The 17,174-nt window shown below is 37.8% G+C and overlaps 2 protein-coding genes across 7 annotated transcripts in view; one reads left to right on the top strand and one right to left on the bottom strand.

The window, feature by feature from the left end:
• AMELX (amelogenin X-linked) overlaps positions 1-15,386 on the top strand; it is a 40,124-nt gene extending 24,738 nt beyond the window's left edge. Inside the window, exons 2-9 of one of the 4 annotated variants that reach the window (XM_075590250.1) lie at positions 3,462-3,515; positions 4,420-4,460; positions 4,637-4,732; positions 6,776-6,862; positions 8,614-8,661; positions 10,012-10,056; positions 10,585-10,965; positions 15,224-15,386. In XM_075590250.1, coding sequence (XP_075446365.1) covers positions 6,809-6,862; positions 8,614-8,661; positions 10,012-10,056; positions 10,585-10,965; positions 15,224-15,229 — 534 coding nt within the window. In that variant the 5' untranslated portion in view covers positions 3,462-3,515; positions 4,420-4,460; positions 4,637-4,732; positions 6,776-6,808 and the 3' untranslated portion in view covers positions 15,230-15,386. Of the gene's footprint in view, positions 1-3,461; positions 3,516-4,419; positions 4,461-4,636; positions 4,733-6,772; positions 6,863-8,613; positions 8,662-10,011; positions 10,057-10,584; positions 10,966-15,223 lie in introns of all 4 variants that reach the window. The other 3 variants (XM_075590248.1, XM_075590251.1, XM_075590249.1) reach the window with 3 other exon arrangements.
• The window catches only part of ARHGAP6 (Rho GTPase activating protein 6), a 672,820-nt gene that overhangs the window by 137,376 nt on the left and 518,270 nt on the right, over positions 1-17,174 (bottom strand). The window lies entirely within an intron of this gene.

Raw genomic sequence — 17,174 nt, 5'->3', positions numbered from 1 at the left:
CAGAGCAGTACGACCGGGCAGGGAACTGGGTTACACTCCAGGTCCCGGGATATACCCGAATCCCAGGACCCAGTGAGGGGTTCCGTAACTCTCTCACCAGGGATAAGGTGGAGAGAGTTGTAGGGGTTATATTTTAAGTTAAAGCGTAGAGTGTCAGCTCTGAAGCCAACTGCTGGCTACAGTCCTGCGAATGTGTATAAATTGTCTATATGTGCCCGGCTAGGAAGAAGAGGGCTATATCACTGTATTAAGGGTTAATGTATACCCACAACCTACACTGGGCATAAGGGGCTAATGTATATCCCCACACTCGACACAGGGTCCCTAGGATAAAGGGACACTGCCCAAGTAATGCCCAGGTACCCTGAATCCAGTATAGGGGTCCAGGAGGGGTTACTCCAGCTCAGGATAAAGATGAGTTTATTGGGGTGTAAGGAAAATGGATAAGTCAGGTTAGAATAAAACTGTGTAAGTTAGGTTTTTGAAGTAATGTCATAGGAAGTCATTTATTATGGATAAACAATCCATTTGCATAAGAAGCAGGGGGGAGCTTCAAAGGGGCAGCAGACACATTTGGGATTCACAAGTACAGTGAGTCATAACTTAAGTCCAGGACTTCTAAGGCATCATGTGGAGAGGACTCCGGCATGTCTGGGGAGACCCGGATTTAACAAAATAACCTAGCATTGTAAGGTGTTACTTGGGGAGGAGGAGAGGTGAACATTTTGGCCTGGCAGGTGGCTAGATGTCAGGGGACAAGGAGGCATTAGGTCTCCAGGGAAGTAGGCTTGGCTAGGTATGCTAAGCAGATGAAGTGCCAAGTTTGCACATGCACTCATCATACCTTGAAGCTCAGTGCCAGGTTACGAAGAACCTGGCAGAACTCTGCTATAGGTGGGAGGATTGGTTCCAATGCAGTGATTCGCTGCAGACTGTAAAGATGGGACTTGTGGGATTTTAAAAGTCAGGGCAGCCAGTTAGGAGTTAGTTCCATCATGTAACAGATTTAATTCCATCTTGTAAGAAGTTCCATTAGATTCATCTGAGCGTGCGGTGCAAAGGTCATAACATTGTAACTAAGGATTGCACCCTGCTTCAAAAGTTGGTTAGAACTAAGGATTGGCAAACGAATCCTGCAAGGACAAAATGAAAAGTTTACTTTTGGCAGAGATACAGGGGTTGCCACTAGCGCCCCTAGCCAAGGACTATTACACAGCTCTTTTTGCGCATCAATCCCACGTCTGGGAATTAATGCCTAGAGACTTGATTTCTGAGGATTTCATTCCATTGACATTTTATTTCGTTTTGGCCCCATCCCAGTAAGTGTTTATTTGTGATAATTTTGTAATTCAAGCTGTGTGTGTTCTTTATGTGAATAAATACAATTTATTTTATTTAATGCTTTATTCAATCAAAGAATCTAGATGGTAAAGTGTTAATAATATTGGTCTCCCGTGACAATCCAAGCCACACATATTTTACAGGTGTAGCCGGGGCAATAGTATTTCTCAGAAACCTCTTTTCAAAGTGGGTGGATCTTAAAAAAATAAAAACGGGATAGGGAGAAATCAGAGCGGCGTCGGATCCAGCGGTGGTGAGAAATTATCTCAGCTCCTGCTTCCACCCGCCTTGCTTAACCTTTATGTTTTTTTACATGCTATAAGCCCAGGCGCATTTAAGCGTGCCCGATTTGGGGGCATAGTTTTATTGATTTTTTTTACCTTCATAAAGCTTAAAAGATCTGCATCATTCTTCTCCCTAGCCTGTTTTTTTCTGAAATACACCCACATGAAGAGGTTTCTGAGGAATACCATTGCCACTGATTTGGTTATGCTGCGGCTACAGCAGTAAAATGTGAGTGTATTGCATTGAATATATACACACACATCACATGTGAGATAAGACATAGAGCACAATATTGTGTCCATCTTTCTTGCCATTCAAGAATCGTTGTGCTCCCCCTTAAGTTTGAAGACAATTTGATGCAAGAAGAACAAAATAAACTGTTCCTTTAAATGGTTCTGAGCTGCATTTCACCATTTACATATAATACTTTTTTTACTTTTCACATCACTAGCTGTGTTTATTTTATATGATCACAGTTTAATATCTTTAAACACTTGTGGAGTCACTTATTTTGTCATTTTTTTATATGTTCACTATTCATCAATAATGTTTATAATTGATTAACAAGAGGAACACCCATCCCACTTTTAGGTGCTAAGATCAGTAGACTGCAAGTGTCCATACTGCATATACACAGCTCATGTTAATCAAAACACCTCTATGAGTTGTGACATAGTCCCAAGATAGTAGGCAGCTTTCTGTCAGATTTAGAGCAGAAAGTGCAGACATAGTGTGGATGTGATCCGCTCCACAGATTCACAGTCAATAAGGCTGGTGGAAAGGAAATCCATACCAGACTTTACAATGGTGCTGGTTTTCACTCACCTGCTCTCCTAATTACTAGAACAGGTATTTAGAGCAGAGAGGGTTGCTTTTTCACTCAGAGTCTAGAGGTTGGGAGGAAAACTGCTACTCCCCAGGATCCAGTTTTGGGTAGACGGCCCCCAAGTGTTGCAGCATCTGAGGATCTAATGGGATGCTGCCCCCATCTCACAGTTAAGGACTCAATGTTATGCCTGTGTGTTATTTAAAGTTGGTAACTGTCTTAGACAGCCAATATTGCAGATAGGGATATGCATGTGAGTTAGACTCCTCACAGGAGTAGATGTTTCCTTTTATTCTTTAAGTGACGGTGTTAAAAATGTTTAGTGTCACTAATCGAGAAATAAACCGCTGAAGGTTGCGAGCTGAGTGCCCCTTTTGTGTATATACGTGTCTGTCCCCCTTTTCTACAAATTAAGCCCTAGAAGACTGTATCGCGAAGAGCCTGGGCAAACGGTAGCGCTACATAAAGGGAGCCGTTTGCCACAGAGTGCGCAAATATTCTGTCATCCTAACCTCTAAACAGTTGTGCCAAATATAATCACATATATTATGACAAAGAGATTCACAAAGCGCACTGCGGTAAAAAAGGATATATTGTAAATTGTAGAAGTAAAATCAAGGTAATCAAAATAGTGACACTATTTGTTGGAAGTATTTGTACTCTGTAAGTGGAATTACCTTGATTTTACTTCTACAATTTACAATATATCCTTTTTTACCCCAGTGCGCTTTGTGCATCTTTGTGTGACTGTTTCTACCTACAGTATGGAGTGATCCGGCAGTGACTCATTGGGGAGGGGGGGTTACCTCCACACATTTCAGCAGCAAGGGGTTAAAGGATTACCTATAATAGGTTTTTAAAGGAGCAAGAGCATGAACTACATATTTTCTACATATATGATGACATTAAGTAGCTTTTAAACAACTATAATTAGTGACAAATAATTAAATGGTACATATTCTATAAATAGGCTTTTTGAATAAGTATTTTTTTTTTTGCTTTTTTAAAGCGTTTCCTAAAACCTGTTTCATCTGTATGCCTGCAGAGACTGAAAGCGCTCTAGGTAAGCGGATTTCATCCTGTGTTCCACTGATGAAAGGTCTGTGTGGGACCTGAAATTAAGTATTCTCCATGGTTCCTTAAATAAATGGAAGTTACTGCAAAAATAATATTGTGGGTAGAGCTCTATTTTGTATCTCCTATTGAGGAATTCTGTTCCCATTACATTTTTTGGCTTTTGTGTTGGACACACATGCAGACTTGTTGTCACTAAAGTCCCTGACCCCATTTTTTCTGTTTAATACTATAATGTTATAAATAACAGAAATATGTTATAAGCCCCACAATAGTACTGGTAGTACTTGGTTCATACTGTAGGCTGAGAGGGTTGGGGTCAAGCAGCGGCACAATACATTTTTAAAGGGTTTTACAGTACTTAATAGGTTGAAAACGACTTCTCAAGACGGTAACTGCGTGTTTTATACAGGTACATGTTCTACAATCCAGCTTTAGCCTCTACTTTAAAGGGTATATACAGTACATGTTTCATGCATGTTCTACAGTTCTGCTCCATTCCCTAAAACATCATACTGTACATGCTTATGCTACAAGAAAAAATCAAATTCATTATCACAATCAATGCAACCAAGTCTGGGTTATTGAATTTGAATCTGGTAAGCAGCCTTGGTGGACACATAGGTGGTTGTCCTGGGCCCGTCAGAAGAAGGGTTCTCCACCAGGTTCACCCTCCCTAAGCTCCCGGACAGACTTCAGATATCCCACTTCTCCTCCCCCCTCCTCAACAACTACCCAACATTGGCCCCACAATCAGAGTCTCCGAAGGGCCCTAGATGCCTCAGTCCAACACTGCTTGTAGGCCTCGCTCTAAATAATACAACATACTGTATGTACTGTTTTGGCTATTGCATGCTATTCTCTGTTTAAATCTGACAATATTTAATTGGCAGGAGTGAATACACCATGATCATCATAAATTTAAGTGCACTAGGTGAGTAAATCAAAGGGTGCATTTCAGCTGACTTTTGCATTTTAAAGAAACAGTATTTTGCAGAGAGGTATATGATTTAGTTTTAAGACAGCATGCCAAGGCATAATATTTAGTTTCATGTGACAATACAACTGCTGACAACTGCTGACACAGTGTTTTCCTGCCCTGAATGATAGGCTACTCTGAATTTACAGCCTGATTTAAACTGCTCCAGCTCACACGATTCTCACAACTTCCACACACTCTTTGAAGAACACGGAGTTTAACTGAAGGTAAGTATATTATTCTTATTATATATATTTCCTCAACAAAGATACAAGTGAAATAATGATCACAAAAAGAATAACTATCAATACATTATAATATGCTTCTGCTAAACAATACTGATATAGGCTATTAAAAGGCCACAAAAATACAATAACAAAAATATAGCACTAATTATGTTAATAATGGAAATGAAAAAAATCCGTTTTAGTGGAATAAATATAAAAGAAAACAGAAAAGATACATTTGATTGAACAGTTAACCAGCAACTGTCAGCTTGGAGAGTGAAAGCTAACACTGCTTTTATGCATAAACTTAAGTGTTCAATTTATGCTTTAAGTAGCTATTACATTTAAATATCTCAAGTAATTGGTTTCGTACCTACACTTATTATGCACAAGGTGTAACCTGCAAAATAAGAAACGCCTGCAGTGAAGTGTTGTACATGCTAAGGAAGAACATAACACATTGAAACTGGGTGCATGTGCATCCCATGCTACAGTATGCACTGTGTCCTATACCAAAAAGAAATCTGAAAAGGAGCCCAAAGAAACTAAAAGATATATTTATGTATTTTCTTCCTTACACACAATGATCTAAATTAACTGGTTAAAAAACTTGAAAAAGTTACCTAAATCCTTCAGGGTTTAATGGTATGAAATAAAAAATTACATTGGCACAATAGTCTTGGGCTAAATGCCAACATGCTACAGACTGTATCTGAAATAGAATAGAGCTAAACAGAATAGTGACCTGCTTCTACCACCACAGAGATGATATGTACTTTCCTTTTAAAATCCAGTGCTAAACGAAAGCAAGTTCCTACTAAACTGCAGACCGCATATATCCTGACACAAGAGAAAGTTATGATAACTCTTTGGTACCATATCATTGAAAAGCATTAAAAAAAAACCCCCACACTTGCACATTGCGAGGAGTACTGGCATTGTTTATACTTCATCTCTGTCCCTTACTCTCTCTTACATTCTTCATCACCCACTGCATTCCACATGCATACATCCAGTGAAACAACACCGCCTATGGTTGTTAACAGCGTGTGATGCCGAGTCTTGTGAATTTGTATTGAGATGAGTAAAGTTTAGAGTTAGGGAAGCGGCAAGACAAGCTGTGTTCATTACACAGGTAAACGACGTTTTATTTTTGTTCACTTGTTTCTACATCTAAATATTTTAATATTACAGAATCATGTGTAATCGTAGGCGGTACAATAATAATGTTATGATGGGTGAAATGATCGAACAAGAGAACGGTGCAAAGCATGAGAACCTTTGCTTCTTCATTGTAGTAACAAAGGAGGGAGAGGCAGTACAGTAGTTGATATGATACCTTTTATTGGACCAACAAGTAGTTGAAATGTTATATGCTTTCGAACGTCTCAGGGTCTTTCATTGTTACTCTGAGAGGGTTGAAATACTGTAATATGCCAACTACTTGTTGGTGTTAAAGAATATATTTAGGAAAGAGTTGACAAGCAATGGAGTAATTATTAAGCTGGTTTTACTGTATAGTAAGATGAGAGCCATACCCAGGGGTATACTCACATGAGTTAACAAATGAATTGCAAAACTATACATTCTGCCTCTTACAGGGGCGTGGCACACATTTGATAACATTGGATTGGATAGAGTATTACATCTATGACTCATACTAGTGTCTGATAGGAGGATAGATTTTGCATCTCCTAAAATAAATAGTAACGTGTGCAAAGAATATGTAATTGTTTAATACTGGATTGGCTATAAGAGAAAATGAATCAAGGTCATCTGCCAAAGACCTGTGCAAAAGTGAAAGTCAAGTCCAGGGTAAGATAATGAACAAAAACTTCAGCATGGAGTTTCTTAAAGGGACAGTCACACAAATCCTATCATCGGTCCAATACATTGTATCATACCACCAACTCCCTCTCCCTCCTTTGTTACTACATCGAAGGACCAACACGACTGCCCACCCTTTGCTTCTTCATTCTAACTAAACATACAGTACAGTAGCATGTGTTGATTCATTAAAAAATAATTGTATTTTGTCAGCAGGGGTAAGGATATCACATTTTACCATAAGGAATAATGAAGTCATGGATCCTGCTCACTTCACTACTCGGAGCAGCTCTTTCTTTGCCTGTGAGTGTTATATTTTTATATTTATTGTATGAGCAAAAAGTACTGTCACATTTGCGCATTTTCAATACAAAATAGTCCTAATGGACATTGTAGAACTGGGTGAAATTTCAGATGGATTTGGTCCAGTTTTGCTGCACTGATGGAATGACTTTATTTGGATGCTTAGTTTTCTGTACTGAAAATAGGTGGGCATGTCAAAAGTAAAAAATCACATAACATTTATACCCATTGTCCAATAGGATCATCATTAGTGCAATTGTGCACAATTATATAACTGAAAGAGTATGTCTAAATAATATAACTCACAATGCAAAATATCTCTTTGAAAAAAATATGAAAGCAGGGTTACAGATTTGTGATGGCCATGAACGAATATTAAATTCATTTTATCCATAAACAATATATTGTATACACACACACACACACACACACACACACACACACACACACACACAAATTAGATAGATAGATAATATACAGAATAAAAAGAAATAATGACAAGTAGAATACTGCATTTAATTAAAATGTACAGTATTTTGCTGAAGCTATAACCATGTATTTTATTGCCTTCTACTGTGATCTTAACTCATTAATAACTTTTTTAAATGATGGTGCTACGATTTACTGAATAAATGTTCATTATATGATTTCAGAATATAAAAAAAATAGAACTCAGAATATTTGCAAATGTTGTAATTGACTGGAGCTGTGTTTGTTTCAAAAAGCTGTTTTGTTATAAAATTGTTATAAACACTCATTGAGAACATGCATGTTTTAGAATCAATAAGCCTTACTCTAGTACTAGTAAACACTGCGATATCGCATAGAAATATCCACTTCAGTCATTGAAGACCATTTCACAGCATATTCAATGAGTCAATAGTTATTTTGTGTCAAACACACACACATATATATATATATATATATATATATATATATATATATATATATATATATATATATATATATATATATATATATATATATATATATATATATACACACATACACACACACACACACACACACACATATCTCAACTGTAAATACTCCTGTATATTAATTTGCATGTCTTAGACAGGTCTGCAACCCTGTCTTTCACCATTATTATCCAGCACACAGCACTTCCACTGCAGCAGTGGATTCTGGGAAATGACATGCAAATGAGCACACAGTGCCACCTTTTATCTCAAGCTCACATTACATGAGCAACCCTTAGCCAATGCATGCTGCTTTAGACACAGCCTTTAAGCAAGGGCTTGGGAGATGCAAAGCTAGTAAACCCACTCACAGACATGTTTCAACCTTGATGGGTATCATCAGTGTGAGGTTGGTTGCTGGCATTTGCTAAAATGAGATAAGAGTCGGTAATCACCACACTTATTAAGGTTGTGCTCATTTGCATGTCATTTCCCAGAATCCCTTGCTGCAGTGGAAGTGCTGTGTGCTGGGTGATAATGGTGAAAGACAGGGTTGCAGACCTGTCTAAGACATACAAATGAATATACAGGAATATTTACAGTTGCTTTATGCTTTACTGTGGAGGGTTTTTGTCACTTTTTTTTACCCACCATAACCTTAATATACATACATACATACATACATACATACATACATACATACATACATACATATATATATATATATATATATATATATATATATATATATATATATATATATATATATACACATACATATATACACACACATACACATGGTATTTGAAATCTACTTATTTAATTTTGCAGCTTCCTCCTCATCCCCAACATCCGGGCTATGTCAACTTTAGCTATGAGGTAAGAATTACCTGCCAGTAATCAACCACATAATCAACAGATATCAACTGACATAACTATCCAAGTTGTACACTGGCTAAACTGTAAACTAATGTGAAGCATTGTACTAAACGTGCTTAAACTGGGATGCAGAAAGTCAGGTTGCAATATCTATTAAGGAGACGGGCAGCATTTTGGGTAATATATAAAACTGTGCAGTTTATTTTAAAGGTAAACTTTATTGGGAAACAGAACAAAAAGTAACGGAGAAGAGAAAGCGCACCGCGTGTGATGCCTACAAACTGAGCACCTACAATGAAATAATAATAAATACAGAAGTAAGAATGTAGAAATGGGGGTTAGATAGTGGGCCCTGATACTGAGGGACAATGGAGTACTTTTCAAACTCTAAAGGGATTATGTTATATGTTAACAATAGGCAAAGTTGACAAACGATTGATTTCTACGGGTAAATCACTGACTGGCGAATGTCTACTACCGTGGATTTAAAAGTGGATTTGAGCTACTGTTCTTGCTGAGTATCATCACTTTTCGTACCTTCGCTGTGATGCAAAGTCTTGAGAACCTCACAGACATAAAATGCAGTAAACATATATTAGGCATTTATAAACTTTTACAATTATTATATATTTATATATGACACATTTTACATTTATCGTGATAAACTAATACTAAGAAAAATGGTATTTCTAGAAAAAGCAATCTAATAAATAAAGCCTAACTACAGTAAATACTGTCCATGTGCTTTGTATATCAACATCTCCAGGCTGCAATAGTTGGTGCAAAAAAAAAACTAGACACAGAAAAAAAGCACACTGTAGCTTTTAAAGCTCGTTTTTTGTTTTTTTTTACCCTACTTTGTCTCGACAGCGTAAGAACCAGATGGTTCTCCGGAGCTAAACCGTTCCTGGGACCCCCAGTTTCCGAGCTGCTTACTGGTGAAATTACCCGTTTGAAATCTCCCTCCAGGGTAAACAAGCCAGTTGCCAAATTTTGCAAATTCAGTACCGCGGGCCAATAGAAAGTTGCAACATTGGTTACTGGCTTCCTACTGGACGGCCATATAAACCCACTTTTTAAAACCATGAAGTAATACTGGTAAATTCAACAGCAAGTATCTTGGAAACCTGGGGGTCCCCGGAGCTGAAAATAATGTGGCCCCCGTCCTGTAAAAAGAAGCGAGGAAAAATGGCAAGATTGCTGCTTTAATGATACTTTGGCACTGTGTGTTGCACCTGGAAGACTTTAAATACCCAGTTATTTGCGCTGTACCTGTAAAAAGCATTTTACAGCAAATTAGTCAAAACAAAAATATTTGGGACTGAGTACAGATTTTATTTTCTTGCTAAGGTATTATCACCTATCAAATGGTACCAGTCCATGATGAAACATCAGGTAAGAAATCTTGCTACAATTACTTTAAATACTTAAGTCACACAGTTAATATTTTATACTTATAATACTTAATAGGACTTGTGGGTCCTATTTAGGAACATTTTATTCTAGCTGCGATTTATTAAAGCAACAGGAATGATACGCAATTCTGCTGGTGCAAAGATGTTTTTGGATCTTACTTCAGCTCCAATCTGAACATAAACATTAATAAGGTGTAAAATGTGACATTAGCAGCCCAAATTGTATTGCCCCTTATGGTTTTGGTGACCATACAGTGTGGCCCGAAAACCTATACTGTATGGGAAAATACCCCTTGGGCCCCTTCAGCAAAAATATGTAAGTCATGATTTTTTTCCTTAAACTAATTACAATTTGGAAATTTTACTATACAAATTATTACACATTCTGTATGTTTATGAATAAATTGAAAATACTTTCTCCACCACTTTAACAGTTTTGTAACTTTTTGTTTGTTTAGAAAAACAATGGAGCATGTAAATTGTAATAACATATGATCTTTTATGTTAGTATCCCTCTTATGGTTATGAACCCATGTCTGGATGGCTGCACAATCCAATGCTACCAATGCCACCCATGATGCCCCAGCAGCAACTCCCACATCAGCATGCACAACCAAAATTGCCACCATACCACCCTATGATACCTGTGCCTCCTCATCACCCAATGATGCCGCTACCACCTCAACAAACAAATCGTCTGAACCCAACTTACATGAAAAATCCTGAAGGGCAACATCCCACAAACACCCAACCAATGGAGCCCCAGAAACCTGATCATCAAAATCAACCTGGACAGCCACTGTACCCAATGCAGCCACAGCCCCCTCTTGTAGACGAAAGGCCACAGGAGCCATGGCAACCAGCAGGCAAAAACAACCAAGAGGAGCTGGTAAGAATCACTTAATTCTAAGCAGCATGCATTGTGTAAAGATAAGATTTATTGTACACAACGGCACAATCATATTATAACGATTGGTATGTAAATATTAAGAGCCCATTACAAAAGATGACTTGTTTAATGTATTAATCACAGAGGGTAGGATTATGTAATGTGACCTGACTAATATGGTTATGGAATTTGTCAAGCTTATTACTGGAGGACAATAGCTGTGTGAAAAGCCTCCACGCTATTCGATAATTATGCAAATAACCTAAAAGAGCTAAATATGAATAACACACACAATTATTTAAAAACAACAGAATGTTGTAAGTTTATAGACCTCTTTTTACTGATCTCTGTACTTATTAAAATGTATTTCACAACAGAAAGGGCAAGACAAACACATTATATATATATATATAACTGTATGTTCATTTGCATGTCTTAGACAGGTCTGCAACCCTGTCTTTCCCCATTATCACACAGCGCTTCCACTGCAGCAAGGGATTCTGGGAAATGACATGCAAATGAGCACACAGTGCCACCTTTTGTCTCAAGCTCGTATTACACAAGCAAATCCTCAAGCCAATGCATACTGCTTTAAACACAGCTTTTAGACAGAGGCTGGGATGCGCCATGTTGTCAGTCTCCTACTTGGAGCTGCTTTTATGTAGTGTTTTGTAGTCTCCTGGCTTTATCTATGTAGATCTGAATTGGGTACTCCACCAACACTCAGTGCGCAAGCATTCCTGCTCTTTATATGATATAACCATTTGGAGTGTGCTGTAGAATGATTCAATGATTAATATGCTGTGAACATTTGCTTAACTAAGCTGTGAATCATTTACCCTCCATCACTATACTATCAGTAGCACTTTAATATATATTGGATGGCAATACATGTATAACTAACATCCTTAAGTGCTCTGTGGTTTACAAGCCAAAGCAGGACTGCTGTAGCCTTACGACACATCCTAGTCACTGAGTGTGTAAGTCTATTTATTTATTTACTATAACTTGTGTACCTGATCTCATAGGTGCCCCAGAGGGGTTTATACCCTGACCAAGTAGCGTTCTGTGTCCAGAAGCCTCTACTACAAATTGTCGTTTGAGACCACTCCAACACACATTCACTGACACAGACGCTAGTTAATGTCAATTTAATTCCTTTTTTAATGTATTATACACGACGTTTTTGGTAACATATGTTTTATGAAAATAAATATTAAAAGTTAAATTTTAAATTAAGTAGGAGTGCATTATAGTGAATTCTTTTAGGAGACACATCCATTTTGTGTTTTCCTTCCCCCCCCTTTTCTGAGAGGCTGGGATGAGATGCAAAGCCAGTAAACCCACTCACAGACATGTTTCAACCTTGATGGGTATCATCAGTGTGAGGTTGGTTGTGCTGGCTAAGCTGGTTTGAGACTAGACTAGGTATTCACCACAATTATTAAGGTTATAGTGGGTAAAAAAAGTGACAAAAACCCTCCACAGTAAAGCATAAAGCAACTGTAAATATTACTGTATGTTCATTTGCATGTCTTAGACAGGTCTGCAACCCTGTCTTTCCCCATTATCACCCAGCACACAGCGCTTCCACTGCAGCAAGGGATTCTGGGAAATATATATATTATTGAAAAAACACCAACTACAGCACAAGAACGGACAGAATATCCTCTAAATTTGTTTTCCAAACACATACAAGTCCCTATTAAGACATGTGCACCCGGCTGTGCCGTATAGGCTTATATTTTTGTGATCAATAATAGATTCATTCATTAATAAATTAAAGGGCACATTTTAGAACTTACGGGTGGGTGTCAAATACTTCTCACGTAGGATCATGCAAAACCAGTGAAACTAATGCATTCATTCAATGAATAAGTATAGACAAGGTGGTTGATGCCTGAAAAGTGATCATTCTTGAGAGTTAATCCTGTAACGTTGCTAAACATTGTAGCCCGCAATCTTATGGTGGGTATTAGTGTTGTTATATCGCAACTATTTCTGTGTAGCTGCCGCAGAGTGGAGATGGGAGAGTTTGCAGCAAAACGCGTGCATTTTATTTTTTCACAAACATACTGAAGTTTCCTCAAAAAATCCTGCTGTTCAGGTCTTTTGAAGAAATGTTTAAAACATTTTTTTTAAAATACTGTAATACAAATTTTTAAAAAAAAGAAATAAAAAAAGTTTTAAAAAAAAAAACAGTTTGAAATGTACAGAAGTTGTAACGTAGAGAATATATTATGGTCAAATTGTACAACTGAACTATTGAGAATTAAATAGAAATAGCCGTGTTAGGCATGTACAGTATGCAGAATAAATGAGTACTTCAGTATTATGTGATATCTTTTTTTATTTGGACAAACAATTGCTATTTTAGGACAATCTTTTAAGAGTTCTCTCTCTTCCTCAGGTCAGCAATACTGATTTATACAGATTCCATGAGTTTAAAACAGATGTAAAATCCAAGATAACAATCTAAAACAGATGAGCTGTTAGGACCAGGCAGAGTGAATAATAACTAAACAGACAGGGCAATAAATGGATGGAAGCGTTAGTGAGAAATGTAGAGAGCTTGTAGGACTATGCATTTGAGGATTTTAAGTACTAAATATTCCCTCTGCCTGATCCTTCTCTGCCTCATCTGCCTCAGATTTTTATCTTGGATTTACATCTGTGTTAAACTCATGGAATCTGTGTAAATCAGTATTGCTTGACCTCTCGACAGCTTGTCCTAAAATATACATTTTTAATCCAAATAAAAAAAGTTATCACCTAATACTGAAGTACTCATTTATTCTATAATTTAAAGCAGCAATAGTACATTCCCCCCCCCCCTTTTTTTTCTTCTTATTTGTATGCATAAAGCATGTTACAGTTTAAGCTGGCAATTGTTTGGTACTTTTGTTATAAATCTGTCAACATCCTGATTGTGTGCCTAACATAATGGCTGCTTGAGTTAGTGTAAGGCCCGTTTTATAGTGGCAGGCGCGCGCTACGCCATGTGCGTGCGCGGATTTTTAGTTGGCTGACGTTAGTCAGCTTTTCTATAGATGTGCCGCGCGCGCACACGGCAGGGAGAGAGGACCCGACAGAGGCAAAGGTGAATAAATTCATCTTTTCGCGCCGCTGCCTGCGCTGAAATGTATGTATTGGTGTGTATGTATGCATGTATGCGTGTTTGTATGGATATGTGTGTGTGTGTGGGGGGGGGGGGGGGGGGGGGTAAATAACTGCAGAAGTAAAAAAAAAAAAAAAATTATTAAACTTTTTTTAATTTAAAAAAATCTTACTTACTCTCCACTTACACAACATATACACGCATATACACACACATACACATTACCTGCAGCTCCCGGCACTATATACAGGAAATGCATGCGGAACGTGCACGCGCGTTCGCATAGGAACGCGCGGCTGCACCCTGTATATAACAGCCCTAACTCAGTAGCTGCAATGTATCCATATATTACTAAGGTAACATTATCTATTGTTACAGTTTTTAGCTCGAACTGCTGGGAACATTGGCAACAAATGATCCCAAACAGATAAGTGCTGCAAAAATCATGCACTGTTTGGGAGGTACAGAAATCAAAGGATGCTTCAAAAATTGCATTAACATTTTAATAATAATAATAATAATAATAATAATAATAATGCAGTAATACTACAGTACAGATTTTATATAGGAAAAAATGAGATTTAACACGTTTTGCTGCTTTAACTAGACATTTTGGGGTTAAAAGTTTGATTAAACTTTATGCAAAAAAAAAAAAACCAAACCACACATCAGAAAATTCCCCCATCTCTAGTCCCGAGACAGGGAAGGGAGTACACCGGTTACCTTAACTTTTTTTGTTTTCTAGCAAACACGACTTTAGAGCAAAAGTTCTATTCTTTGTACTATTATCCTTCTTTAATATTGTAATAATTTCCCAGTCGGGAGCTGCTGGGCCCTGATCCCAGATTCTGTGGAGCCTCATCCCAGCGCTGGAGAAGAGTTTAGTCCTGTTCATTTGTCTGGAGCTGATCTCTTCTCTGGCACATGGAAGCGGTTTCACAGCACGCTGCATAAAAAGAGCATGTGCTTTTTATTGGTCATATTGTAAGATGGCTTCAGTTTCTCCTAACAGGAACAAAAATCAGAACCTTGTTTATTTGTTAAGATGACTTCAGTGGTTTGGGAAAACATTGAAGTGGTTTGCAACTGTAAATGCCTGGTTCTAAATGCTGTTTTCTTTGTCTGTTTTCTTTTCTTTAGGATTAGACCCTTTTGTAGAAATGGAAGAATATTTTTCTCTCTCCTAATTTCCAAAGTGCCGGTAATTGTACCTTATTCAACGAGATTTGCATTTTTTTAGCCTACTACTGTAACTGCATTGCAAAAAAAAAAAGCGAAGAAAAAATAAATAAAAACAAAAACAATAAATATCTTGAATAAAATTGCTTCACAATGTTTTTATTATCCTTACAGCTAACTACATTCTTCAGTTTAGAGGGTGTATGTAAAAAGAGTGTAGCTCTCAATCCTAGGGTTGTCAGGTGGCTTCTTCATAAATACTGGACATAATGGTTTATTTATTTATTTTATTTATAAAATATTTTACCAGGAAGTAATACATTGAGAGTTACCTCTCGTTTTCAAGTATGTCCTGGGCACAGAGTTAAGACAAATAATACATGTTTACAAATACAGTTACATAAATGAACAGGGTATACATTATATACAAGACATTGCATGCACAGTTAGAGAAAATATATATTATGGGCGTATGAAACAGTTACAGACCAGATTAAAATGTGAGACAGCCTTAGATTTGGTGAAAGGTGCGACGCGCTCCACATACCATTCTGCTCTTTGTCACTCCTTGGCCCAACCCCCAGGCTCCTAACACCTTCTCCTGATTAGCTGCTGCTGGGTAATGCAGCCAATCAGGATAGAGGAAGCTGCCCAGCCCCCTAGCAACAGCCCTGCTCTCTCCCCCTGCTCAGGGAAAATCCGTAGCCCCCTGAGTCGGTCAGGTCACTATGTCCAGAGACGTAATACACATACATGGCAAGTATTACCTTTCATTTTTTAATGGACAGTGTCCGAACAAGGACAGTCAAGTTCAATACTAGACACCTGACAACCCTACTCAATCCTACTACATCTAGAACAGAGGTGGACAACTCCAGTCCTCAAGAGGTACCAACAGGTCAGGTTTTCATATCCCTGCTTCAGCACAGGTGGCTCAATCAGTGGCTCAGTTGAATACTGTACCACCTTTGCTGAAGCAGGGATATCCTGAAGACCTGACCTGTTGGTGACCCTTGAGGACTAGAGTTGGTCACACCTGATCTAGAACATTTGGTTGACAGCAACTGTGAGAATACATAACTTTATTCACCAGAAATTGCAATGCGCTGTGAGAAGTTGCTGATATCAATTAACCTTTGGTGGAATATAGGTTTCTGTACATTTTCTTAGTAATTACAATATATGGTTTATTGGATCCAACCTTTCGGTCCCGTTGGGAACCAGAACATTGGTTTGAATAAACAGATTTTCTTTGTGTGCCTAGACTAATTTTGTCTTTATTTTAGGCGTTTTGTACCATCACCGTGTCTCTACAATCATATTTTCTTTTCTTTAGTGCCTTCACCTTTCTATATCCAGTACACACACACACACACACACACACACATATTAGGGATGTGCACAATTTGTGTCCGTGAATCAGGCAATGTTTGCCTGGGGTTTTTTTCACCATTAAAATCTAATGTGCAAGTTTGTGAGTTCCCTTACACAAATTCTAGTGAAATTCATGCAAAATGTATCAAATTATGGTGCCAATGTCACCAATTTTAAGAAATGTGAACTTTCACAAAAGTTGCGCAAAAGTGTAGCAGGTAAGGGAAAACCGCAAATCCTTTTTTTACATTTTCACATCTCAAAAATATATCTATGTTTTTAATGTGTGCTCTATTCTTCATTATACTTTATCTTTTTCTCCATCAATCTGAACATGTTTTCCTCACCTCAACATACTACTATTGTCTTTTTAGTTCCTCACATCAGAGCTGCTGACAAATGTTGACAGAGGTTTGTGTGTACATCCACATTTACCAGCCCAATGCTATTATTCAGCCTCACTATGCTCTGCCAATCTAGCTGGTGACTACCCCATGATGTGGGTACAGCTGCAGGTGATAAAACGCAACCATTTTTG

The sequence above is a fragment of the Ascaphus truei genome, chromosome 3 (assembly GCF_040206685.1).
Source record: "Ascaphus truei isolate aAscTru1 chromosome 3, aAscTru1.hap1, whole genome shotgun sequence".
Taxonomy (NCBI): Eukaryota; Metazoa; Chordata; class Amphibia; order Anura; family Ascaphidae; genus Ascaphus; species Ascaphus truei.
The sequence above is the reverse complement of the archived record's forward strand: the minus strand, read 5'-3'. Positions and strand labels throughout refer to the sequence as shown.